The sequence below is a fragment of the Ylistrum balloti genome, unplaced genomic scaffold (genome assembly GCF_031769215.1).
Source record: "Ylistrum balloti isolate Yb309-2 unplaced genomic scaffold, AGI_CSIRO_Ybal_v1 Utg370246, whole genome shotgun sequence".
Lineage (NCBI taxonomy): Eukaryota > Metazoa > Mollusca > Bivalvia > Pectinida > Pectinidae > Ylistrum > Ylistrum balloti.
In genome coordinates this window covers 117,196-128,008 of record NW_026782198.1, presented here as the reverse complement: position 1 = coordinate 128,008, position 10,813 = coordinate 117,196, and the positions used below count along the sequence as shown (strand labels likewise).

The window sequence follows — 10,813 nt, the reverse complement described above, 5'->3', positions numbered from 1 at the left end:
TTGGTTATATATATTTGTTAAGCAAGCGAAGGAATTCGAGTCAACTAGCCTAGTTTAAAAACTATTTTACTCCAAATACATATAACTGGACTGAACATAATTTAAAACTTAACACCAGAGTAGTCTCCACTGGTCCTAGTTTCTTCTCTCTGTAGATCTATCAAAAATAATTCACAATTATCGACCCTAAAGTTAATGGTTCCCAAAAATTTCTGTCATTTGTTTTTCCTTCATAAATTATTATTTAAAATTAACCATTCAAGAAAAACGTTCCTCGGAACTTATATTTATCCTTTTGGAACGAGGACTTTTACATACGAAAATTGATTTTTTTTTATATATCTATATTTCAATAGAGTTATCGCCCTTACGTTAGCTCTCCATCGCGAAGTAAACAAATCCAAACAGGCAATATGGTGGGTATCCGTTGAGAAGTGCTTTCAAAATCTATTAACATCTGATTTTGTATTGATCTTAAATGATATTCTTCCTCGGCACGTTTATATATGTTAATCATTTGATAATTTCTAGTCATAATTTCGTGCACAAATACTCTGATAGTTAGTTACCGGTCTCATATATTGCACATGTTCCAGAACGTTCTCCAACATGTATGAGCACGGTCAGTGTTTATGTGTAGAAACATGTCAGTTAGTTACAGTGATTCAGATTTCCAATTTAATTTACCATTGTTTTACTTGTTGGTAGACACATTTTTCACTCGTATACGAGATCCTGTTTTTTTCTATTTTTCATTTTTAAATTTCTTACTCATTGTTTATTCTTTGGAGACCCGACTAAATTTGTAGAAACAGTAGTACTATATGCCTTTTTTGAATGAAGTACATAACTTATAGTGAAAATATGAAGTATGATAAAAATATTACAGGAGTCCTCAAATTTTATTTATATATTCATTTTAATGTAACACTCCGAACTCATTTTTTACCCTATACCAATGCAAAATGAAATCGGTTACAGTAGTATGCGATTCGTTATAGAGAAACAATGCTAGACTTCCAGTGAAGTAACTTGATGATTTCATAGTAATGAGAGAAGTGCAAAGTTTTGTCTTGTGTGATTTAAATGCTGTTCACTTCAGCATGACATAACAATCAACTTGAATACTAGTTATGTTCCCTCTGAAGTATTTATCTAATAAAAATGCATTAATTTAACATTTGCAACTTTCATCTGTTTCAGCAACCCCAAATAATTTTACTGAAGGAGGGGACTGACTCCTCCCAGGGTATCCCCCAGGTAGTGAGTAACATAAGTGCTTGTCAGGCCATTGCTGATGCTGTCCGAACCACCCTCGGCCCCAGGGGCATGGACAAACTCATTGTGGATGATAAGGGTAAATTGATCAAAGATCCTCTCTGGCATGAGGGTTTGAATCATATTAAACCTAAGGGGAAAAGTCCAGCTGTACAGGGAAATTTTATGAAGAATCTCGCATAACCAGCAGTTGTTTCTACAAGGTTATCGCGGTGAACATACATTTTCATATGCTTATTATGTTGTATTTTAATACTCTGTTACATTAAATCATATGAAAACATAAACAATTGAATATTTCAGTTATTTCAGATACTGAATAATTATCCACACACATACTTGCACTAACATATGATCATGAACTGGACATAAATGAATTTTGCATTTGAATCATTAATGAAAAAACCTGCAAAAATGTTTTTATGTGTAATTTGAATATTCGAGTGCCTTACAAGGAACAAAAACAAAACAAAAAACACAATTGAGGCAATTTGTTTTTACTGGAAACTAATGTATTCATGCAGTGATGAGAAACTAGATGTGGAATAGTTGAAGAAAACTTGAATGAAAAACTTGAATGAAATTTGAATACTTCAGCTTTGTTTTTCTCTCAATAGGAAAGGCTGTGATTTCCAATGATGGAGCAACTATTTTGAAAACTTTGGATGTTGTTCATCCTGCTGCCAAAACCCTGGTTGATATCGCCAAGTCACAAGATGCTGAGGTAAATAAAACTTTATTTTCACTTCTGGTTTACTCAAGTTGACTTGGTGGTTTCCTTCCTTTCCTCTGAATCATTATTTCACTAGCGTTATATATATATCCATGACTTCAGCTTATTTAGATCCTGCATTCTCTCTCATGCGAGATGATGGATAAAAAGTTTGTTAAAAGAAATACAAACACACAAAAGCAAACTGCCAAGTAAAAAAGGAACAAGAAAGATCTAAACTATCGCTTGTAACAACCATTCATTCCTAATTTTGAACTTTCTAGCATTATTTCAATTTTCATTTTTAAGTGTTTTCTCTTGTTGAACTTTTAAAGGTTGGAGATGGAACAACTTCAGTTGTTCTATTAGCTGGTGAGTTTCTGAAGCAGGCAAAACCATATGTAGAGGAAAACGTTCATCCACAAGTCTTGGTCCGGGCCTACAGGAAGGCTGCATCTCTGGTATGTTGCATTCCCAGATATCTAATCTAGACCATAGGGATCTCCATGGTTATGTTCATAGACTAGTTGTTAAGATATGCATGTTTTTAAAAAAATTGGATGCTCATTTCAGTTCTGAGCTAGTGTTTTGTATTTTTCAAGTGCTTGATGATATATCTAAATCTATATATATGCAATAAACTCGATGTTAATGAAGATTTGTTTCCACAAATATCAATAACTTGTACATTTTAAAGACCAATTTAACATTATCTTGATGATTGTGAGATTCATTATTTTTGTGATTTTTTTTTCAGTCAGTACAGAGAATAAAAGAAATATCAATAAAGATTAAGAAAGAAGATCCCAAGTAAGTGTTAATCAAGATTTTATTTTTGGTGTTTTTTTTTTTTTTTTTTTTGTTATTCCCAAATCCTCGATTGGGTTAAAGATTAAAGAAAACAAAAAAACTAACTGAGCTTTCCACAGGTAAGTCAGCTGGTCAGTGTTATATAGCTGGTCCCAGCGTTACACCTGTGCTAGATTAATGACTCTGTCTGGCTTGTGTCTCTGTCTGTTCTGGACAAGGATACTCTTGTTCAGACTTTGTCTTCTGTTTCTTGAGAGTTGATGGAGAATATGTTGAGATCTCCATCATAGTTTTTGAAACAAACAATTTGATCTGTTAACTAAAACACTTTGTAACATGTCATTCATTTCAAATTAGTGATGCAAGTTTAAATTTTACAACTTTTTGATCTGTAACCATTTATTAAGGAAATTTGAGAGGGATACATTACCTTTTTATGAAAATTTTGTCAGAATTTTCTTCTGATTCTACAGTGAGCAGAGAAGTTTGCTGGAGAAATGTGCTGCTACAACACTGAGTTCTAAACTTGTGGCTCATCAGAAAGACTTCTTTGCCAAGATGGTTGTTGAAGCTGTTAGTCTGTTGGATGAACTTTTGCCACTGAATATGATTGGTGTCAAGAAGGTCACCGGAGGTGGATTAGAGGTAAAACTGGTTCTTCTATTGATCCTTTCATCAATTCCATCTAAATACACATATCTAATAAACTAACATGTCATCGGCCTCAAGTTATAAAAGAATAGTAATGTTGATTATTTTGAAATAATTGCACTCTGCATTTAGTGATCGATATTATTTGTGTTAATTGCAATCCAAAGTATGTCAAATTCCTCTTTGTCCTTTTCCATGGACATAAGAGGGCCAAAGCTTTGGGAAATTATTTAGGGAGAACTTGATTACACTTACGATTGTCTTCTATTTTTGTAAGACAAGTTTTCTCGGACAAATAAATGTGTGTTTGTTGTTAAGGCCAAATTGTTTCTTCACAAGTATTCTTTATTTGTTAATCCTCTCCATACAACAGAATCAGATTTGTGAGTAGGTAGGATTATGTTCCTTTATCCATTTTACTATCAAAGGGATGATTTTCTAAAATAATCAAGTGTACCTTATAAAGGAATTATTTTCCGTGGCACATTGTTCCACAAAAATGTCTTATCAACATTTCTTGAAGTACTGAATGGATCTTTCTCAAATTTCATCTGTTGGTTCCCCTTGGTCTCTAGTTGCATTTTGTGACTGCTCAGAAAATTAAAATGGTGGACAGGCATCCATCTTGGATTTTGACATTTAAATATTATTGCTATTTCTAAGAGGAATTTTAAAATCAATGTAATTAAGAGAAGCAACAGAAAAATTAGATGTTAGAAAATGTTGTGCACCAGGATTTCTCTAGATCTCGTGTTGAATGATTTTGTCTATCCTTGATGGCCTGTTATCTTCACTGAGAAAATTGAATGATAAAGCTTTGAAATCTTGACTTAAATTTTTCAGTTCGGAGTAAAGATCATGAGTTGAACTTCATTTTTTTTCATTTCTTTAGGTAAATCAGTTAAATTTTACATTTGACTGTAGAATTTTAGAAAGATTTGTTTAGTTTTCCATAGAAGAGTTGAAAATATATCAGGAAAAGCTCATTTTTTTAGTTAACTAATTTTTTGAGTTTCTTTTCAGGATTCTAGGTTAATTGCTGGTGTAGCATTCAAAAAAACATTCAGTTATGCTGGATTTGAAATGCAACCGAAGAATTATGTAAATCCCAAGATAGCCCTACTGAATGTGGAACTGGAACTGAAGGCAGAGAAAGAAAATGCTGAAGTACGAGTGGACAGTGTAGAGGTAAGTATAAGAACTTGTACATCACATTAAATGTAACTAAGGAGCCACTATAGTTAGGTTTGCTAAGTCAGCTAAGATCTTAAGACATCATTGAGTGGAAAATCAAAATACAGTTGTTCCTGTATTAAGGATACTAGTGCTATATGATTTTTCTTTTGTAGGAGTACCAGTCTATAGTGGATGCAGAATGGAAAATTCTATATGATAAACTGGATAAAATCCATGAGAGTGGAGCTAAAGTAGTGTTATCCAAGCTTCCAATTGGAGATGTGGCTACACAATATTTTGCTGACAGGTAATTTTCACGGTGTTGAAGAAGCAAAAACAGTTTAACAATTTGAAAATATGTAATCATTACCTTCCTTTATGACTGTTTTGAAACACGTTTTGTTTTCATAATTGCAAACTATTGCAAAGTTTTAAATGTCACATAATGTGAAGTCTCCTGCATAAATAAGTGGGAGGGACTCTAATTTGATTTTTAACTCTTCTCAAGCTATAACTAAGGTCAAAGTAAATGCAGATGCAGCAAAATATTTCTGATCCTTGATCAATTGTTTCTTTGAACTCGAGTCTATATGGTTTGCCCATTGAAATCTGATCAATATGCTTTGAAACAGTTTCCATTACCATCATAAGGAGGCATGTTTCAGGGTCTCGTACCATGGTGTAAAAGTGATATGAATTAGATAATACCGTAAATATTCGCGTATAGTGCGCACTCGCGTATAGTGCGCAGGTACTTTTTGGAGATCAGATTTTAAAAAAAAAATCTACAGAAAAATTAATTGACTGGTCACTGCGACGAAACATTTGATGTGGTCTGATCCATTGATAATTAGGAAACCACAATGAGCGTGACCCTAACACCTGTAATTACCTTAAGTAAACAAATTTACCCAGGTGACCTAACAAGCATGAAAGGCTTGGCTGATTGTATAATTAACGGTTAATGACAGTTAACACGTTGAGTATGAGGAGACTGATGACACTCGGCTTGGGCTGAACGCGTACTATTGGTCAGAAAACGATGTTGTTTTAACTGTCTGAACATTTTCAATCCTACCTTGTCCCCATAAAAGCAGGTGGTTTGTTCAGTATAGGCATGATCTTTCATGGTATCTGTACCCACCGCGGTATCCGAAGGTATTTAATGATAGATTGTTTACACCGACTTCGACATGGGGAAACTGCGAACGCCATTTGACTACGCCGAGAGACTGGAGTTTCATGCCGCCGGTCGCCACTTCGACATTCCAGAGTGAAATATCAAGGCACGGAAGAAAGAAAAGACCGTTTAAAGTCCCAACCACTGACCAGAAGGGCTGACATAGGTGCGACAGCGAAACACCCAGAGATGGAGAGAGAGAGCTGTTCAACTTTGTATGCAATCGCCGATATCCCGGCATCGCTGCCAGTACAACAGAACTGCGCGTGTGGGCCATGCAGATCAAGAGAGGTCATGGGGTCACCAACTTTGGGCATCGGTGGGATGGGCTGTCCGATTTATGAACAGAACGACAATCGCCTAAAAACTTCCGGATTCATTGAATTCCACAGATACATCATCAAAATGACGGGAAACGAAAAAAAATTAGATTCACCGTAATGCTAGCGTGAATGGCAGATGATTAAAACATTTTATTTTTTTGTTGTTTTTATCTCCAAACTATCATATAAGACCGACGACTTTTACATATAACTATGTGAAGGGAGGTAATCCAATATGGCAGATGCAGAACTCGGGAATGATAACCCCGGAATGGCATGTACTTGCGTATAGTGCGCACCCCCTTTTTGACACGACAGTTTCAGCTTAAAAAAGTGTGTACTATACGCGAATATTTACGGTAGTTACATTGTTAGTACAGATCATTATGTTATACAATGGTCTGATAGAACTCAATCTTCGTAAAAGTATTTTCCACAGGTAAGTCAGCTGGTCAGTGCTATATAGCTGGTCCCAGCGTTACACCTGTGGTAGATTAATGACTCTGTCTGGCTTGTGTCTCTGTCTGTTCTGGACAAGGATGCTCTTGTTCAGACTTTGTCTTCTGTTTCTTGAGAGTTGATGGAGAATATGTTAAGATCTCCATCATAGTTTTTGAAACAAACAATTTGATCGGTCAACTGTAACACATTGTAACATGTCATTCATTTCAAATTAGTGATGCAAGTTTAAATTTTACAACTTTTCGATCTGTAACCATTCTTTAAGGAAGTTTTTAGAGGGATACATTACCTTTTTCAGAGACATGTTCTGTGCTGGTCGTGTAGCAGATGAAGATTTGAGAAGAACAATGAAGGCTTGTGGAGGATCGATCCAAACATCAATTCAGAATCTCGATGAAGGTGTTCTTGGCTCCTGTGAGAAATTTGAAGAAATCCAAGTGGGAGGAGAAAGGTACCCTGTTTAACTGCTTTGATATAACTGTCACTTAGCATTTCCTCAAAATTTAAGTAGGCCCCATTACAAGAGGTCAATTGTCGACAGCATTGGTAGCAATGGGAAGAAGTACATTGGGATAGTTACATACTGTTAAAATTCAAGTTTTTGTCAGGGTTTAACCCTTATATCACTAAGAGCATATGTATGTATATGATTTCTCCAATACACATTCAACCGCCAAATGTATATGATCAATCAGATACCACCACCACTGCCAACAGCATACATACATGATTTGCACACTACCCTCAGTTAAGACTGAAATATATGAGGATAGGCTGATAAATTTCCTCTTTTTTTGTTGTAATATTGAATTTGACCAGTATCTGCCTTTGGAACTTACAATTAACATGTTTGCATCAGAAATGCCAGCTAGATTGTGGAGAATTGTTGAGAGTGAGTGATGTAAGTTTTGAAATACATCAGTGATTTAATAGTTCTGTTGACAGTAAAATCTTGTGTGGTGGTTGACCAAATACGTATGGAAAACTATCTGTAATTTACTATGTCTCTAGGGAGTTACTTTTGATGTTCCTACACAGGGTAAAACTACAGATTTTTTTAATTGTTATAGTGAGGGATAACGCAAAGGACTCCAAAGCGAAAATTTAAACAACTTGGGTTAAACCTAACCAGCAGACACTTTGAAGTAATCAGGCGCATTATGTTCATTGCTTTTGTTATTGCCTTGTGATTGACCTGTGGAGTCCAGCTGGTCAATAATTAAGGTCATTGATCTCCCCTTGCTTACAAACATTTAAAACAATTTGTATACTTTCCTACTTACACTGATGTGGAGAAAAATCTTCCTGGACAAAATGATACATACTTATAGTAGTATATGTCCATAGATATGAACTGTAAAGTTAATATGAAATGTTATACCCATATTTGATAAAACTCCCAAAACAATCTGCCAGTGGGGTGTATACATCCACAGCAGTGGGACACTGTGCTATGCTTTGAATATACGACAGAATAAACAAATAGTGATTTTAATGCCATTCTTAATCTTCTTATATTCCATCCTAAGCTTATCTGAGTCCTGCTCCATCGTGTTGAATAATGTTGTTCCCAATAATGTTTAAATCTTTCATGTCAAATTTTATGAAATTTGCAGGTACAATATTTTTACGGGATGTCCCCAAGCTAAGACCTGCACCTTGATTCTGAGAGGTGGTGCTGAACAGTTTATTGAGGAAACTGAGAGATCTCTTCATGATGCCATCATGATAGTTAGAAGGGCCATGAAGAATGATGCAGTTGTGGCAGGTAGTATATTCCACAGTCGGTGTGAAGAGATCTGTTATTTTTTTTTGTTTTTCTAATGTGTATAATGAGCAATGTTCTCCATTACAACTGAATGCAGATTAAGAGAAAACCCTGAAATTGGTAAAATCTAAAACTTGAACCCCTCTTTTCCAAACACTCTCCGTTATAGATTCATTATTAGGGATACACAATACCTCCAGTCTCAAAATACTAAGTGACCATTGGCAGAACATTCACGTTGAGAAGAAAGTTTTCAACAGAAAAGGCAGGAAAAGTTGCCATCTAGATAATAGGTAAAAAAAATTTCTTGGCATAACACAACTTTTGGAACTGTTTTCTATGATGTGATTTGAAGATTAGTCAGTTTGATGTGAATTAAATCCTTAATGAGAGTGTTAAGTGATATTGGAACTTTGTGTCACAGGTGGAGGTGCTGTCGAGATGGAGTTGAGCAAGTACCTACGTGACTACTCGAGAACCATCGCTGGTAAAGAACAGTTGTTGATAGCAGCTATTGCAAAGGCTTTGGAGGTCATTCCACGCCAGCTCTGTGAGAACGCTGGATTTGATGCTACAAACATTCTCAATAAACTCCGACAGAAACATGCCAGTGGTATGTATTGTATGATGGAAGGATATGATCGGAAATTAGATTTTGTGTTAATATGGTGTCAGATAAAACTAACATCTTGTTACTACCAGCTCTTGTTTTTTCCATACATATCTTAAGATTCTGTCAGCAGTAACTGGAGATTAGCAAATTCCTTAACCACAATACTCCATTCAAAAATGGAAACAAAGCTTATTTCCACCTGTATTTTCTAAATATAATCCAAACAAATAATCTAGAATATCGAGAATATAATGATTTCTACATAAAGTTCATGAAAAACTAAACTTATTTCACAATGTCTGTATTGCAGCTTGCTATGCATTGTTTGATAATTTTCTGTTTATTTTGCAGACTTCATGAGTGAAACATTTTATTTTATTTCTGTTTTGCAGGCTCTATGTGGTATGGTGTGGATGTAATGACAGAAGATATAGCTGACAACTTTGTAGGTTGTATCTGGGAACCAGCTATTGTCAAGATCAATGCATTAACCGCTGCTGCAGAAGCTGCCTGTCTCATCCTCTCGGTGGATGAGACGATACGAAACCCAAAGGCTGGAGAAGGTGGTGCTCCTGGAGGAATGGGTAGGGGGCGTGGCAGGCCTATGTAGGCTAGCTTTATAGATATTAGAACAATTTAACCAATTGTAATATGGGTATTGCATTGTAATGGGCACTGTTGAGGACTGTTCCATATATATGGTATGGGAGGGGTGGCATTGTAATGGACAAAGATAAGAACTGTTCCATATATATGGTATGGGAGGGGTGGCATGGACTAGTCCATGGTATTGGAGGCCATGTTCCACATTAATTGTATATAGGTGGTGGGAGGCTTTCTTTCTGGGGGCTTGCCATTCATTGAAAATTACAGGAGAGGGGTAGTTGATCCCACTTTACCTTTATTAATACTAGAAAAGGTCCTGAAGATGCCTCGAACCTCCCCCACACAATTATGGAATAGTCCCATAACAGCTGAAGTGATCTTAGACATGTCATTGTAAAATGTCTTCAATGAAGCAGCTCGATGCCTATTGAACATGTGGAAAATGATCATTATTGTTTGGACCCAAGACTGAATGAGCAGTATGTATATGCTTGTTGTGTTCTGTAAAATCATGTAAGCTTTGTCTCTGTGGATGTGAACAATACAAGAATGAACTAGTGCTTTTGAATTGATCAATGTGATAAATATTTATTTCCTGTGTCCATGAATTCATGTTCACATTGGAACCATTTGGCAGAGGTAGTGTGAGAGAGAGTTGATGCGTGTGTGACCCCACAATCCTTTGCTTCTCTAATAAAGAAGTATTTCTAAACCATTTTTTATGCGTTGCATAATTTGTGTATTTCTACATTTTTTCATAAAAAAAAAAAGATCAAAATAAAAAGACTGAATTTAATTCACTTTTTTGTTTTTATCAGCTCATAAGACTGCTGGAACGTTGGGTGGTGTTGCATCTGTCGTCTATATTAAAAGCCTGTTAAGTGCTTCATCTTTTGTTATGAAACTGGATATAAACAATGACTTTGGAAATTTGATAACATATGAAGTGAATGAATATGCAGAGTTAAATGATTTAGGCTGATGAGTATAAAAATTGTTATTCCTTCATGGCCAGATGAAACTTGCTAAAGGAGTGCCACAAGAAAAATAAGAGCAGCAACTGAAAAATGCTGACAGAAATCACTTATGCCCTGATAAAGCTTGCCTCATTTTGGAGAGAGTTCAATTCAAGGAAGCTACATGTCAGAATTGCATTAACAATTCCTGCTGTGTTTCCAAGAGACTAGATTACTGCACAAATGTGATCGCCACAATCTGCAGTGACCTGTTCACG

At 35.6% G+C, this 10,813-nt stretch overlaps 1 protein-coding gene across 1 annotated transcript; it reads left to right on the top strand.

Moving 5' to 3' along the window:
- Window positions 1-389: 389 nt before the first annotated feature.
- On the top strand, window positions 390-10,375 carry LOC132552361 (T-complex protein 1 subunit eta-like). The gene is made up of 12 exons (XM_060216522.1): window positions 390-416; window positions 1,204-1,357; window positions 1,896-2,002; window positions 2,326-2,451; window positions 2,748-2,800; window positions 3,274-3,445; window positions 4,475-4,639; window positions 4,801-4,934; window positions 6,891-7,043; window positions 8,209-8,360; window positions 8,785-8,973; window positions 9,366-10,375. Exons 1-12 carry the CDS (start codon window positions 414-416, stop codon window positions 9,581-9,583), a joined length of 1,626 nt encoding a protein of 541 aa, XP_060072505.1. The 5' UTR covers window positions 390-413; the 3' UTR covers window positions 9,584-10,375.
- The last annotated feature ends 438 nt before the right edge of the window (window positions 10,376-10,813 follow it).